Below are 17,211 nucleotides of genomic sequence, written 5' to 3'. Positions count from 1 at the left end.
GACCTGTATCTGAACCAGACCCCCATACCTCTCCCATTGCCTGCATCTGAACCAGTGACCCCCATACCTCTCCCATCGACCTGATCTGAACCAGACCCCAATACCTCTCCCATCGACCTGCATCTGAACCAGAGACCCCAATACCTCTCCTATCGACCTGCATCTGAACCAGACCCCAATACCTCTCCCATCGACCTGCATCTGAACCAGAGACCCCCATACCTCTCCCATCGACCTGTATCTGAACCATCCCCCTCCATACCTTTCCCATCGACCTGTATCTGAACCATCCCCCTCCATACCTTTCCCATCGACCTGTATCTGAACCATCCCCCTCCATACCTTTCCCATCGACCTGCATCTGAACCAGACCCCCCATACCTCTCCCATCGACCTGTGTCTGAACCAGAGACCCCCATACCTCTCCCATCGACCTGCATCTGAACCAGACCCCCATACCTCTCCCGTCAACCTGCATCTGAACCAGGGACCCCCATACCTCTCCCATTGACCTGTATCTGAACCAGACCCCCCCATACCTCTTCCATCGACCTGTATCTGAACCAGTGACCCCCATACCTCTCCCGTCAACCTGCATCTGAACCAGTGACCCCCATACCTCTCCCATCGACCTGTATCTGAACCAGACCCCCATACCTCTCCCATTGCCTGCATCTGAACCAGTGACCCCCATACCTCTCCCATCGACCTGATCTGAACCAGACCCCAATACCTCTCCCATCGACCTGCATCTGAACCAGAGACCCCAATACCTCTCCTATCGACCTGCATCTGAACCAGACCCCATACCTCTCCCATCGACCTGCATCTGAACCAGAGACCCCAATACCTCTCCTATCGACCTGCATCTGAACCAGACCCCAATACCTCTCCCATCGACCTGCATCTGAACCAGACCCCCCATACCTCTCCCATCGACCTGTATCTGAACCATCCCCCTCCTATCCATGTACCTATCCAAACTTCTCTGAAATGCTGAAACTGAACTAATTGTGTTGGCAGTTTATTCCACACTCTCGGCGAAAGAGATTCTCTGTCAGGTTCCCCTTAAATATTTCACCTTTCACCCTCAACCTATGACCTCCAGCTCTAGTCTCACCCAACATCAGTGGAAAAGCCTGCATTTGTGTACCTCTATCAAATCTCCTGTCAATCTCCTCTTCTCCAGGGAATGAAGTCCTCACCTATTCAACCTTTCCCTATAACTCAGCTCCTCAAGTCCTGGCAGCATCCTTGTAAATTTTCTCTGTACTCTTTCAATCTTATTAACATCTTTTATGTAGGTAGATGATCAGAATCCCACACAATACTCCAAATTAGGCCTCACCAAGATCTAATACAACTTCACCATTACATCCCATCCACTGTACTCAATACTCTGAAACAGTGCCTATAACAGAGCCCATTCACCCTCCCTCAAAGTTTTAATGTTTTGTGTTTTACAACATTGAATCACAGTAGATTGAAATTGTTTTTTTTTACCCTGATCAGAAAAAAATTCATTTGTGTCAAAGTGATAACAGATCTCTACAAAGTGATATAAATTATTTGCAAATGTAAAGCACAAAATAATTGATTGCATAAGTGTTTCAACTCCTTCAAGTCAGTATTTAGTAGATGCACCTTTGGCAGCAACTACAGCCTTGAGTCTGTGTGGAGAGGTCTCTATCAGCTTTGCACATCTGGACACTGCAATTTTCCCCCCTTCCTTCATTACAAAACTGCTCAAGCTCTTTTAGATTTCATGGGGATCGTGAGTGAATAGCCCTTTTCAAGTACAGCTATAAATTCCCAATGGGATTGGGGTCTGGACTCTGACTTGGCCTCTCCAGGAAGTTAACCTTGTTGTTTTTAAGCCATTCCTGTGTAGCTTTGGCTTTATGCTCGTAGTCATTGTCTTGCTGGAAAAAAAATCTTCTCCCAAACTGCAGTTCTCTTGCAGACTGCATCAGGTTTTCCTCCAAGATTTCCCTGTATCTTGCTGCATTCATTTTACCCTCTACCTTCACAAGCCTTCCAAGTGAGTTTTTTTCCCCCAACAGTGGCTTTCTCTTTGCCACTCTCCCATAAAGCTGTGACTGGTGAAGCACCTGGGCAACAGTTGTTAGATAGGTAGGTAGGTATACTTTATTAATCCCGAGGGAAATTTGGTTTCATTACAGCTGCACCAGCCAAGAATAGAGCGTTGTATGCACAGTCTCTCCCATCTCAGCCACTGAAGCTTGTAACTCCTCCAGAGTTGTCATAGGTCTCTTGGTGGCCTCCCTCACTAGTCCCCTTCTTGCTCGGTCACTCAGTTTTTGAGGACGGCCTGCTCTAGGCAGATTTACAGCTGTGCCATATTCTTTCCATTTCCTGATGATTGACTTAATTGTACACCAAGGGATATTCAGCGACTTGGAAATTTTCTTGTGTCCATCTCCTGACTTGTGCTTTTCAATGACCTTTTTGCGAGTTGCTTGGAGCGTTCTTTTGCCAGGACACTGACTCACCAGCAGTTGGACATTCCAGATACAGGTGTGTTTTTACTTCAATCATTTGAAACACCTTGCCTGCACATGGTGAGATCCATTTAACCAATTATGTGACTTCTAAAAACAATTGGCTGCAGCAGTGATGATTTGGCGTGTCATAATAAATGGGGTGAATACTTAAACGCAATCAATTATTTTGTGTTTTATATTTGTAATTAATTAAGATCACTTTGTAGAGATCTGTTTTCACTCGGACCCAAAAGAGTCTTTCGCTGTTGATCAGTGTCAAAAACAGCCAAATTAAATCCACTTGTGATTTAAAGCTGTAAAACAATAAAACATGAAAGCTTCCAAGGGGGATGAGTACTTTGTATATGAAGGCAAATGTGCCAAATGCTCTCTTTATAACCTTGCCTACCTGTGATGCCACTTTCAGTGAGCTATGGACCTGTATTCCTAGGACCCCTTGTTCTTCAGCGCTCCTTGGTGCCCCACCGCTCTGTGTAAGAGCTACCCCGCTTTGTCCTCAACTCCTCACACCCGCACTCAACCTTTGATTATGCTGGATGTTTCACTGAGGTCATGAGAGGTGTAAACAGTCCTTGGGCAGGAGGTTGGCTTCTACGTCAAAAATCTCAGTAGTGCCTTGTGGTCGTGGGTAGAGCAGTTGCCGTTGCAAGACACGACGTGTCAGGATGGGACGGCACGCGGCAGAGGGAGGGGACGGCACGCGGCAGAGGCAACAGGCCCTTTGGCTCACAAACACCGACCTGAACGAAACCCTTCTGCAGACACAATGTCCATATCCCTTCACATCCACTGGCCTATCTAAGAGCCTCACAGCCACATCCATCGTATCTGCCTTGTTGTCAGGTCACTTGTCTGAGTGCTACTGGTACCACGTAACCCAGTACTACCTGTCTCATGGTCAGTTGGCCGGCGACTAAACCAGCTCCCCCACTGGGCTTGCCTGGTGAGGAGGGTGGCTAGACACCCTGCAGGACGAAAAACAAGACCTGTCAAAGGGCGGATGAACCCTCTCATAGGGTCAACAGCCATCTAGTAAACTCGTGCCGTGAAGCGCAGAAAGGGCATCCCTTACATTGAAGCTTGGTCTGGACATTCACTGCAACAGAACTTCCCCCAGCTGTTGGACCCCACCATGCCGCTGGATCTGGGAGGGGATGTCGAGAGGGTGGGTCTGGACCTGTGCAACCCCCTACTCACCTAAAATCCACTCACGCACACGCTGTTCCTGAGGAGTGGGGTATAAACCCCACTAACTGACTGAAAGGAACCATCATCATCCTAAGGGACAGATAGTCAGAGAGAGAGATCTGCCTCCAACACCACCCTGGCAGCACACTACAGGCTCACTGTGTAATAAAAACAAATCGCCTTCAAACTTACCCCTCCTCACCTTCAATACTATGTCAGATATTTAATACTAGTGAGATAGACAGAGTCCTTTAGTATTAGAGATTTCACCCTGGGCAAAAGACACTGGCTGTCTACACTCTCTCCGCCTCTCATGATGGTATAAATCTCTGTCAGGTCCACCCCACTCCAGAGAAAACAACCCAAGTTTGCCCAACCTCTCCTTGTAGCTCAAACCCTCTAATCCAGGAGCACCCTGGTGAATCTCTTCTGCACCCTCTCCAAAGCCTCCACACCCTTCCTGTAACGGGGTGACCAGAACTGTAAGCAATACCACAGATGTGGCCTCACTGAAGTTGCAGTGTAGCTGCCGGAGGGCCAGTGAGGATGGAGAGCCGGGAGGTGGGAGGTGGGAGGCCGATATTCCGAGTCGGATGTCAATCTCTCCTGCTGAGTCAGAGTGACACAGCCCAAGCTGACCCTGGTACCTGTCCAGCTCGTCCCAGTTTTCTGTGTTCAGCCCGTATCCCTTCAGTGATACTATAGTAGCTGGCAAACTGACTTCCTCTGGCAGCTCGTTCCATATACTCACCACCCAATGGGTCAAAATGTTCTCCTTTAGGTCCTTCTTTAAATCTCTCTCCTCTCACCCTGAGTCCTAGTTTTGGACTCCCCTTCCCTGGGGAGCAGGCTGACCCTTCACCTTATCCATGTCTCATATCGTTCTAAACATTTTGCCTCTCATCCTCCTACGTTCCAAGGAAATGAAGACCCAGACTGACCAATATAACTCAGAGCCTGAGGTCCTGGCCACAGGCTGGGACATTTTCTCTGCACTCGTCCATTTTAATCACATTTTTCTTATGATGGGGTGACCAAAATCTACACAGTTCTCCAGGTGAGGGCTCACCAATGTCTTGTACAACAGCAACATGACGTCCCAACTCCCGTACTCGGTGCCCTGACAGATGAAGACCAGCGTGGCCAACACCTTCTTTACCGCTCAGTGTCCCTGTGACTCTTCTCTCAATGACCCATGCCCTTGTACTCTGGGTCGCTCTGTTCCATTACACACCCGGCTGCCTGACCAACCCCAGTACAAGCCCTGCACTGGTTTGCCTTTCTCTAGACTCAGTAACACCCTTGTCAATCTTCAAAGCATTTTTTTCCCATTTTAATGGCCACTCTCCTACAGCTGGAACATTAAGCACAACTCTGCAGAGTTCTCCAAGTGTGGTCTCAGTAGAAATGAATACAGATAATTCCTTGAAAATGGCATCACTGGTAGATCAGGTCATAAAGAGAGCCTCAAAAATTAAAATACTGAGCACAGGAGTTGGGATGTTATGTTTAAGTTGGGCAAGAAGTTGGTGAAGTCTAATTTGGAGCATAGTGTGCAGGAAAATTATCAATAAGATTGAAAGAGAGCAGACAAAATCTACAAGGATGTTGCCGGGACTCGAGAACCTGAGTTCAAGGGAAAGGTTGAATAGGATTGGACTCCATTCCCTGGAGCGTAGGAGAATGAGAGATTTGATAGAGGTATAAAAATTATCCCCTCGTTGAGGTCAAAGGTTAGTATGAAAGGTAAGATATTTAAGGAGATCTTCTTCACTCGGAGGGTGGTGAGCCAGAGACTCAACTCAGCATACAGTCCAGGTGCAGACAGGTGAGACTAGACAGAAGAGCAGGACAACACGGACAAGATGGAACGAAGGGCCTGTTTCAGTACTGCAATGCTCCATGTTGGAGATACCACATACCACTGGGTCTCCGAGTTTGTGTGGTCCAGAGTAAGGATAGAGAGGTCTGTGTGGGCTGTCATCAGAGAGGAGGAGATGGTAGATCCCTTGAAGAACATTGAGGTGGATGGATCCCCAGGGATGGGATCTTATTGAGAGAGGAGATCGCTGGGGCTTTTGACGGAGATCTTAGTGTCCTCTCTGGCCACAGACAAGGTCTAGGATGAATGGGGAGTAGTCGATGTTGTTCAAGACAGGAAATTATTGTCCGAGTCTCAAACTCAAAAGGTACGGTGGGATCCTACAGTGCTGAAGTGCTTTATGACTTGTACAACTGCAACTCAACGTCCCAGAGCCCTGACACCTCGGGGAGGGAGGACAGGATGGGACGGGACGGGGGTGGGGGGCACCTACCAATTTGGAAATAGGAGTAGGCAGCGAGCGGCTCGTTGACCAGCCGGTCCTTGCGAGGGTTCCGCGGCCTCAGGTGCATGATGTCACTCTCCGCCTTCTCGTAGGCGAGGGAGACAGACGGGAACTGTTCCGGAGAGAGAAGAAGGAAGATGTCAGCCCAGGGACGGGAGCAGAGGGAGATGGGTGTGAGGGGTGGGGAGTCTGGTCTGCGAACAGGGTGAAAGAGAATGGTTCTGGGGACTGCACTGGGAATGAATGGGTGTGTGCTGGTCTGCCATGGGACAGTGTGGGTTTGTGCTGGGACAGATGGCGTGTTTGTCGAGACGCGATGTGTGTCTGCTGGGTGGGAGTAGTTTGGTACTGAGGTGTGTGCTGGAGAGCCTGCTGAGAGAATGCTGGTCTCTGCTGGGAAAAAGTACACTGGGATGGATATTTGTGCAATGGGGTGAACTGGGAAGGTGCTGGTCTCTGCTGGGATGGATCAGGGGTGTGTTGGGATAGAAAAGGAGTGCGCTGGTCTTGGCTAGAACGGAGTAGGAGAGTGCTGGGCTCTGCTTGCTGGGATGGAGCAGGAGTGAGTTTGTCTCTGCTGGGATGGGGGTTACTAGTCTCTGCTGGTACATTGTGGAAGTGTGGTAGTCTCTGCCAGAATGGAAGTGTGTGCTGGGATGGGTTGGGAGTGTACAATCTTTGCTGAGATGTGTGTGATTGTGCTGGGATTGGGGGAGGGGTTTACTAGCCTCTGCTGGTACAGAGTGGGAGTGTACTGGGTCAGAGCAGGAGTGTGCTGGGTTCTTCGGGGACAAAGCGGTTCAGTACTGTGGGGATGTGGGACAGGATCAGTCGCAAGGACCCCACCCACACGGCCGCTCCCACACTCACGATATCGGTGGCCAGCTCAATGAAGAGGATGGTGATGCACCCCAGAGGAAGGGGAACACTCATAGTGATGTAGATCAGGTACGGCGCCAGTTCCGGAATGTTCTTCGTCAGCGTGTACGCAATGGACTTCTTCAGGTTGTCGAAGATGAGTCGACCTGAGCAATGGGAAGGAAGGACAGAGAGATTTAGTCTGTTGTGTGATGGGACAGTGTGGAGGAAGCTTCACTCTGTGTCTGACCCCAGGGGTGTGTGATGGGACGGTGTGGAGGGAGCTTCACTCTGTGTCTGACTCCGGGAGTGTGTGATGGGACAGTATGGAGGGAGTTTCACTCTGTGTCTGACCCCGGGAGTGTGTGATGGGACGGTGTGGAGGGAGCTTCACTCTGTGTCTGACTCCGGGAGTGTGTGATGGGACAGTATGGAGGGAGTTTCACTCTGTGTCTGACCCCGGGAGTGTGTGATGGGACAGCAGAGGGAGTGTGTGATGGGACAGTGTGGAAGGAGCCTCACCCTGTCAGACCCCAGGAGTGTGTGATGGGATGGTGTGGAGGGAGCTTCACTCTGTGTCTGACCCTGGGACCCTGTGATGGGACGGTGTGGAGGGAGCCTCACTCTGTCAGACCCCGGGAGTGTGTGATGGGACGGTGTGGAGGGAGCCTCACTCTGTCAGACCCCGGGAGTGTGTGATGGGACAGAGTTTGCTCTCCCACCTTGCTCCACACCCGTGACGATGGAGGCGAAGTTGTCATCCAGGAGGATCATGTCAGCAGCATTTTTGGCCGCGTCCGAGCCGGCGATTCCCATTGCGATCCCGATGTCTGCTTTCTTCAGTGCAGGGGAGTCATTCACCCCATCCCCTGTGACAGCCACAATGAATCCCTGGGTAAAAGATGGACCAAAAGGCTTTGAGTGGCAAGGGAAGCTCACCCCAGTTGGTTCCCCCACCCCCTGGAGGGGGGAGAGACAGAGAGACAAATACGGGCAAGGGTGAAGGGGGAAATAGAGGGAGAGTGTGGAGAGCAATGTTTCCTCTGTGGTATGTGTGCGCAGACCCCTTTTGCCGCTAGCGCACAAGGGAATTTAATCTGCACACAAAAGGTTGTCTCCCTCTACGTCGTTGGCACGATCGTACACAATCACATTTCCTCTTCCGGTTTCTGACGCAGATGGTGCTGACAATGTGGAGGTTACAATTATTTTTCTGCAGATTTTTGAACTGCACTATTTATACAGTTTTTATTGAAGAAGTTATTCAGTGCGCACAAATTGTTGTCGCAAGGCAAAAAAATTGCACAGCGGAAGTTTTTTGTGTACACCAGTCATTGGAAATTAGAGGGAACATTGGTGGAGGGGGGGTTGGAGGGGGAGCGACGAGTGGGGAGGGGAGGGGGTGGGGGAGAGTGAGGGATTGGGGCAGAGACAGAGGGAAGGAGTTAAAGAGGTACGAGAGGGAAGGAGGGGGTGAGGAAGAGAAATTGGAAGGGGGGGGTGGTTTGTCACATAAACAGGGAAGGGTGTTGGGTCCGGAGCTGGTCACAGGTACAGGGAGGAGTGTAGGAACCGGAGGGGAGTGGGTGGGGGCTCACAGGTACGGGGAGGGGTGTAGGGCCCAGATGGGGTCATACAGATGAGGAGCGGTGTAGGGGTCGGGGGGCTCACAGGTACGGGGAGGGGTGTAGGGACCGGAGGGGAGTGGGTGGGGGCTCACAGGTATGGGGAGGGGTGTAAGGACTGGGGGGGGGGGTGTTACAGAGACAGAGAGGAGTGTAGGGACCAAAGGAGGACGGTTCACAGAGACGTGGAAGGGTGTAGGAGTTGGGGGAGGGGGGTCACTGACCAGTTTCTGACAGCTCTCCACGATGATCAGTTTCTGCTGGGGCGAGGTACGGGCAAACACCATCTCAGGGTGAGTCCGCAGGATGTCCACCAGTTCATCCGGGGTCATGTCTTTCAGCTGACCGCCATTGATTACCGCTGCTCGTGCCTCCCTGCAGCCATAGAGACAGACAATCTTACCTTACGCTGACAATATGGCCGTTCGGCCCATCTCCACCTCTTTCTGTTACTGTAGGGGATAATTTCCCACTCAGACCGCCTTCGGAATACACAACACTACAGCTCAATTTCATTAGAAGGTTAAGGAGGTTCAGCTCGTCACCGAACACCAACTCCAACAGATGTCCTGTTGAAAGTGTCCTGACCGGTTACACCACGGTCTGGTCTGGCGATTCCAATGTTCAGGGACGTAAGCTGCAGAGACTGGTGGGCTCAGCCCAGTACATCACGGACACATCTCTCCCCACCATCGGCAGTATTTACAGGAGGTTCTGCCTCGAGAAGGCATCAAATTCCCACCACCCGGGCCATGCCATCTTCTCACAGCTCGCATCGGGCAGGAGATACAGAAACCTGAAGTCCCACATCACCAGGTTCAGGAACAGCTACTTCCCTTCAACCATTCGGTCCCTGAACCTACCGGCGCACCCCTAATCAGTACCTCAGTCTAAAAGCGCATTGCACTGCAATAGGTGTATAATTTATGTTTCACTTAAAGGATTTTGTGAGATGGGGAGAGGTGAAGGGGCTGGAGAGGGGTCACAGAGACAAGGAGGGGTGTAGGGCTGGAGGGGGTCACAGATGGCAGGGGTTAGGTGGGGGTCACAGAGATGGGTGGGGGGGGTCACAGAGACGGGAGGGGTTAGGTGGGGGGGTCACAGAGACAGGAGGGGTTAGGTGGGGGTCACAGACACGGGAGGGGTTAGGTGGGGGGGTCACAGAGACGGGAGGGGTTAGGTGGGGTGTCACAGAGATGGGAGGGGTTGGGTGGGGGGTCACAGAGATGCGAGGGTTGGGTGGGGGGTCATAGAGACGGGAGAGGTTAGGTGGGGGTCACAGAGATGGGAGGAGTTAGGTGGGGGGGTCACAGAGACGGGAGGGGTGTGGGGGTCACAGAGATGGGAGGGGTTAGGTGGGGGGTCACAGAGATGCAAGGGTTAGGTGGGGGTCACAGAGATGGGAGGGGTGTGGGGGTGTCACAGAGATGAGGGGGTTAGGTGGGGGTCAGAGATGAGGGGGTTAGGTGGGGGTCACAGAGATGGGAGGGGTGTAGGTGGGTCACAGAGATGAAGGGGTTAGGTGGGGGTCACAGAGATGAGGGGGTTAGGCGGGGGTTACCTCCGGTCGACCTGCTCCACTGGGATCCGCCTGCGAGCTGCGATGTCCTCCACGGTCTCACTGCCCTCGGAGATGATGCCCACGCTGCAGGCGATGGCCTTGGCAGTGATGGGGTGATCACCGGTCACCATGATCACCTGCACAGGACAGAGCGATGGAAACCTTCTGACAGGCTCTTCATTACCACCCACCTCCTGACCCCCACTGTCAGCACAGTCTGAACCCCTGGATTAGATCCCAGCTTTTAACCCACATCTGGAGAAATATTGTTCTATAAATAAACCCCCTGAACCCCTGGATTAGATCCCAGTTTGTAACCCACATCCGGAGAAATACTGTTCTATAAATAAACCCCCTGAACCCCTGGATTAGATCCCAGTCCATAACCCACTCCAGATATCTGTTATTCTATATATAACCCCGCTGAACCCCTGGATCAGATTCCACCTGTAACCCACTCCCAGGGAAATGTTCTGTATATAAACCCCCTGAATCCCTGGATTAGATCCCAGCCTGTTACCCACACCAGAGGTCTGTTATTCTACAATATAAACCCCTGGATTAGACCCTAGCTTGTAACCCACTCCTGTTACTCAATATACAACCATGTCCCCTAACAGCCCCGGACCCCACCCCAGGCTTTTCTCCCCACTCACTCGGATCCCTGCTGTACGGCATTTCACCACCGCATCTGGGACGGTGGCTCTGGGAGGATCAATCATCGATATCAGGCCGTCGAAGCAGAGCCCGCTGGTGGGGAAGTTCATCTCTTCAGTGTCGAAGTTGTAGCCACGGGGGTACTCCTTCTCCGGCAGGTAAATATGGCAGAACCCTGTCGGGGGCGGGGGGCGGGGGTGGGAACACGGCGCACCTGGGTGAGAACACACGCCTCCCTGTCCCTGGGGTTTCAGCCCTGAAGGCTTCCCACCCTATTCTGCTCCTCTCCCAGCCTTGTTTCCATTCCCCCTCTCTCTACATATGACAGGAAAGTTAACACGGTCCCTCTCCTTCTGCCCACTCCCTCTCCCTCCACCCACTCCCTCTCTCCTCCACTCCCAGCCTTGTTTCCATCCCCCCTCTCTCTATATATGACAGGAAAGTTAACACACGGTCCCTCTCCCTCCTCCCATTCTCTCCTTTCTCTGCTTCCTTCCCTCTCACTGAGTCTCTCTGCCATATCTCCCGTCTTTTTCTCACTCCCTGTCTCATTCTCTCTATTCCTCCCTCATCCCCTTCTCTCCTATCTCTGCCTCTCTCACTATCTCCCTTTCTGTCTCTATACCTATCTTATCACCTCTCTCTGTCTAACCTGTGTTTGTCTTTCCCTCCTTCCGCTTCAAGTCAAGTCAAGTCAAGTCACTTTTTGTTGTCATTTTGACCATAACTGCTGATACAGAACACAGTGAAAACGAGACAACGTTTCTCAGGACCATGGTGTTACATGAAACAATACAAAAACTACACTGAACTATGTAAAACAACACAAAAACTACACTAGACTACAGACCTGTCCAGGACTGCATGAAGTGCACAAAACAGTGCAGGGATTACAATAAATAATAAACAAGACAATAGGCACAGTAGAGGGCAGTAGGTTGGTGTCAGTCCAGGCTCTAGGTATTGAGGAGTCTGATGACTTGGGGGAAGAAACTGTTACATAGTCTGGTCGTGAGAGCACGAATACTTCGGTGCCTTTTGCCAGATGGCAGGAGGGAGAAGAGTTTGTATGAGGAGTGCGTGGGGTTCTTCATAATGCTGTTTGCTTTGCGGATGCAGCCTGTGGTGTAAATGTCTGTAATGGCGGGAAGAGAGACCCCGATGATCTTCTCAGCTGACCTCACTATCCGCTGCAGGGTCTTGCAATCCGAGATGGTGCAATTTCCGAACCAGGCAGTGATGCAGCTGCTCAGGATGCTCTCAATACAACCTCTGTAGAATGTGGTGAGGATGGGGGGTGGGAGATGGACTTTTCTCAGCCTTTGCAGAAAGTAGAGACGCTGCTGGGTTTTCTTTGCTATGGAGCTGGTGCTGAGGGAGCGCAGTTTAGCTCTCTCATTCATTCTCTCTCTCTCTCTCCCTCATAGAGGGGGTGCAGGCAGAGAGCACTATATTACAGCAAAATTGACACAGTGTCACTTTGTCCCCCTCTCTCCATCATTCTCGTGCTCTCACTCCCTTTTTCTTTCCCTCTCTCTTTCTCTCCCCCATCTCTTTCTCTCTCTCCCCCCATCTCTATCTATCTATCTCTCTCTCTCTCTCTCACACACACACACACACACACACACACACACACACACCCCACCCTCTCACTTACTATATTACAGGAACACTAGCAGATTGCCATACTGCCCCCTCTTTCACCCCCCACACACTCTGTCTGCCTTTTTCCCTCTCTCCCGCCCCCACCCTCCACCTCCTTCCCATGATGACGCCACCCCCCACCTTACCACTGACGTGTCCCCTTGCCCCCACCTTGGGGTGGTCACCCCACACCCTCTCTCCACAACAGCCCCTCACGCGATGGGTTACACCTAACCCCGCCCCAAGTGTGATTACCGAGCACCCTCTCGCCCAGCCCCCCCAGGTCGAGGTAGGCGGTCTGGAAGGCCTCCCTCCATTGCCCATCGAGGGGCAGCTCTTGTCCTTTGATCATGATGGTGCTGCAGCGTTCCAGGATCCGCTCTGGCGCCCCCTTCATCACCAGCAGGTAGCGCAAGTCCAGCGGGTCCTCCATCTCGTGGATCGACAGCTGGGGAGGCAGAGGCAGGCCGTTAGAGCACCCGCTGCCCCCACCACAATAGACCACCCAATGGACTCGTGCACGACCTCTGACCTCCCCGCAACCCCGGCCGTGACCTCGTGTCCTTCAGTAATGCCATGCATGGCCAGCCCCTGCTTTGGTCCACACTGACCCACCCACACCGTTAACCCCCTGCCCACAGGATGCGCTGCCCCCTCACCTGGAACTTGTTGGTGGAGTTGAAGGGGATCTCGTTGACCTTGCGGAACCGGTTCCGGTAGTCGCACACGTTGCCGATGGTGAGCTCGGTAAACTTGAGCAGCGCCGTCTCAGAGGCGTCGCCGATCACGTCCCTCTGCACCGGGGTGAGAGAGGGGCGGTCAGTCAACAGGTCCGTGTGGGGTAGCAGGGGGCCATGGGGAGGGGGTCTGAGGGCGAATGGGAGCACTAGCGGGAGAGGCGGCAAACGTGAGCACGGCAGAGGGTCGCGAACGGGAGTGAGGGCGTGGGAAGGAGGGAGTGAGGAAGTGAGCAGAGGGCAAGCAAGAACTACGGAGTGTGAACAGAGGAGAACAGGACCTAAAGGGTGAGAGGAGGGTTGGAGCGGGCAGAGAGGTGGAAGGGGGCAGAGAGGGAGTGAAAAAGGTGCAAGATAAGAGAGTTCGAGATAATGTGTGCGTGGGACATCTTCAGTGCGTGTGTGGAACTGCCCCAGTGAAAGTCATTGCGTGAATGGCAGTGGCATATCTAAGGTATGGCAGGTGTGGCACGTGCCCTGGGCACCACTGAGCAGTTTCTATTAAAGTCAGACAAGCCATCCTCGGATAGTGAAAAAAGAATTTTCTTCAGATGTATGATCTGCCTTTGATTATCATGGGTGAGAAGCACTAGGATGGCCTTATTTCAGAGCATTGTGTAAGACCATGAAACGTTCCTTCACGAAGAAGAAGGAAAGTGGAGCTGAAGGATGGAAGAGACGAAAGTTGGAGGCGGAGGAAGCCAAGAAGTTGAACAAGTTCTTCATGCCCTTCTTTGAAAAGCCCGAAACAAGTAGTTTGACACGTTCCATGGAGTCGCCTGCACCTGCTACAAGTTTGTTAGAATCCGAAGGTGGATCAAGTACAAATGCGTCACACATAGCTATGTTTCACCCGTTTCAACTGAAATGGGCCCCACCCTCCCAGGGGCCCTCGACTGACATGCAAAAATTTAATGCACAACTCCCAGATGCCACAATATTCTCCTGCTATTGCCAGCCGAACCACCACTGGGTGCTCACTGACTGACATCTGAGAAAATACATTAAAATATTTACTTCACTTGTAAACATTGCTCCTAGCAAAGAAGGCTACTTTTCAATGAGAGGAAAATAAAACGCTCCTATCCTAGTGGTGCTGAAAAACAGAAAATATTAGACAATGAAACAAAACTTCTAAATAGTCTCCCAAAAGTTACATCTTTCTTTGGTCCAGCATCTGTAAAAGACCTGCCGAGTGCAGTTGCTGCTGCACCATCGTCACAGCATGGGGCTGCAGTGCCAAGTGACAGTGTAACTGGTACAGGAGGTGTTGATAATCAGAGCAATGAAAATGAGAGGAACAATTCTACTCAAACAGATGGTGATAATGATGACCAAACTTTGTTTGATGAACAAGCACCACAACATGATGACAGTGCTACAACTGAGACAGGTGAGGGAGATGCTGCCGCCAGCACACCAGAGAGAGAGAAAGCCCCACTAACATTCACAGAGACCAATCCGGCACATTGGCCAATGCATATTACGAATGACCAACGGATCGACATTGTTAGGAGAAGTCCTGTTCAGTTAGAGGACATTAACTTTCCACAGAGCCAATCACACCGTCATTTTACCAAGGACAGATATCTTATGAAGATGAAAAATGGAGAAACCATTTGTAGGTCATGGTCAGTGTATTCAGAATCATCTGATTCAATCTTCTGTTTCTTCTGTACCCTATTTGGCAAGCAAAATCAGAGTCTCACTTGCGGAGGTTTCAGAGTGTGGGAACGACTCACTCTCACACTCCAGGATCATGAGAAGTCAAATCCGCACCGTGCCAACATGGATAGCTGGCGTGAGCTGGAAACGCGCTCAAGAATGCACGGTGCCATTGACAGCACGTACCAAGAAACGCAAATCCTGGAAAAAGAACACTGGAATGATGTCATGAAGAGGTTCATTGCCATAGTCTGTCACCTTGCAGAATGAAACCTTGCTTTCCGTGGCCACAATTCCACTTTACATGAACCAAATAATGGGAAGTTTCTAGGTCTGGTGGAGCTGCTTGCCGAGTTCGACCCAGTGATAAGCGAACATGTCAGACGAGCAGAGAAAAAAAAGATTGCTGACCACTACATGGGGAAAACCATACAAAATGAGTTAATCACACTTATTGGAGAGAAGACACTCGAAGCGATAACAGAGAGAGTAAAACAATCGCGTTACTACTCGGTGATAATGCACCAGCGACGCTGCACACATAGAGCAGCTCTCTGTGACACTGCCCATTGTCACATGCCAAGTAAATGACGGAGCTACTGTTAGTGAGAATTTTGTCGGTTTCCTACCAGTGCTCGACACAACAGGTGCAGGCCTAACTGACGTTTTCTTAACGCATATGGAGAAGTTAGGATTAGATATCTCAAAATGCAGGGGGCAGGCATATGATAACGGGAGCAATATGCGGGGTGCAGAAGAGGGTGCTAGATATTAACAAAAAAGCACTGTTCATGCCATGCACCAGCCATAGCCTAGACCTAGTCATTGTCGATGCTGCAAAATCAACAGTGGAGTCTGTGAGCTTCTTTGGGGTGCTGCAACGTCCATACACACTATTCAGCTCATCGACACAGAGACAGGAGCTCCTGTCACTGATTGAACATGCCACACAGAAAGGTGACAGTGAGACCACATCTGCAGCCAGAGGCCTAGAACAGGAGATCATGTCATGGAAATTCCCGCTGACTGTTATCATCTGGTACAATGTTTTACATGAGGTGAATCGTGTCAACAAGCTGCTCCAGAGCCCACAAATGGGAATCGATGTGCTACAGCGCAAGGTGGAATATGTTCTAAAATTTCTTAAGGAATACAGAGAGAACGGCCTTTCATCCGCCCAAACAGATGCCAGAGACGTAGCTGAAGAGATAGGGATGCCAATGGTCTTTCTTACTGCATGAATCAGAAAACCAAAACGACAGTTCCAGTATGAGTCCCAAAGTGCAAATCCTTCCCTGACAGTGGCACCCGAGGAACGGTACAAGAGAGAAGTTTTCCTTCCACTAGTGGACTCTGCCATCACAAGCATTAGTGAGCACTTCAAGCTGATGGAGTCATTTTACAGTCTGTTTGGCTTCATTTATGGAAGAGAGGAAATGAAAAAAGCCACCCAAGGTCGCACACGGACAGATAGCTGCGTAAACATGGACACGACACTTGGTGATGTGGATGCTGAGGACCTTTTGCACGAGGTGTCGGCTGCTGTCAGTGCCATGCCTGCAAAAGAAACCACTGGCCTGCAGATTCTGAGCTACATTTACAGCAACAGTCTGGTTGAACTGTATCCTAACCTCACCATTGCTCTAAGACTCATGCTGACAGTGCCTGTTACTGTAGCGAGTGGAGAGAGAAGTTTTTCGAGGTTAAAGCTCATCAAAACGCATCTGAGGACAGCCATGCTGCAGAAGCATCTGTCAGCTCTTGCTCAGATATCAATTGAGCATGAAATAACAAGATTGCTGGACAAAGATGAGCTCATTAAAGCATTCTCAGCACTCAAGCACAGGAGGGTGGTGAAGTTCTAGTGCTAAGTCTTTTAACACATTTTTAGCAGAAATAAAGTTTATAATTGAAATAATAAAATAAACCACATATTTCACTCAAAATGTGTATAGGCGATTAGGCGGCATTTCCACAAATAGTAATTTCTCTCTCCTGCTTGCATCCCCTCTCTTTCTCACTCTCCTCCTGTTCGCACTCCAGGCCTTACCTGAGCTGTCCGTGGTGCTGAAAGAGCGCGAGACACAGTTTGCTGTAAACTTCCAGTAGTTAACTTTCAGACACTGTTCATTGAATAAATAAAGTGTGAATTTTCATTAAATATGACATTGCTTTTGTTATTAATTTAATTAGAGGGAAATTGTTTCAGCTGTTCTTATGTCAGCTGATACCTAACACATAGTGCCATTCAATGCAGACTAGTGGCTGAAAAGGGCGAGGCTTCTCACTCCAAAGCAAAAAATGTCATTGTTTCAGTTTTTATTTAAGAGAATTGTTTGGAATATGTTGAGCTGTCTGTCCATTATGCTGAAAGTGCATATAATGCATCAACGTTTAAGTCCGAAATTATACCATTATTGATGC

The 17,211-nt window shown here is 50.5% G+C and overlaps 1 protein-coding gene across 1 annotated transcript in view; it reads right to left on the bottom strand.

Moving 5' to 3' along the window:
* LOC140201684 (potassium-transporting ATPase alpha chain 1-like) overlaps positions 1-17,211 on the bottom strand; it is a 47,995-nt gene that overhangs the window by 12,389 nt on the left and 18,395 nt on the right. Inside the window, exons 11-18 of the mRNA XM_072266212.1 lie at positions 13,045-13,179; positions 12,641-12,833; positions 10,741-10,916; positions 10,085-10,221; positions 8,748-8,898; positions 7,621-7,789; positions 6,911-7,065; positions 6,029-6,152 (exon numbers count right to left, since the gene is read on the bottom strand). Coding sequence (XP_072122313.1) covers positions 6,029-6,152; positions 6,911-7,065; positions 7,621-7,789; positions 8,748-8,898; positions 10,085-10,221; positions 10,741-10,916; positions 12,641-12,833; positions 13,045-13,179 — 1,240 coding nt within the window. The remainder of the gene's footprint in view (positions 1-6,028; positions 6,153-6,910; positions 7,066-7,620; positions 7,790-8,747; positions 8,899-10,084; positions 10,222-10,740; positions 10,917-12,640; positions 12,834-13,044; positions 13,180-17,211) is intronic.

The sequence above is a fragment of the Mobula birostris genome, chromosome 8 (genome assembly GCF_030028105.1).
Source record: "Mobula birostris isolate sMobBir1 chromosome 8, sMobBir1.hap1, whole genome shotgun sequence".
Taxonomy (NCBI): Eukaryota; Metazoa; Chordata; class Chondrichthyes; order Myliobatiformes; family Myliobatidae; genus Mobula; species Mobula birostris.
This window is presented reverse-complemented; position numbering and strand designations above follow the sequence as displayed.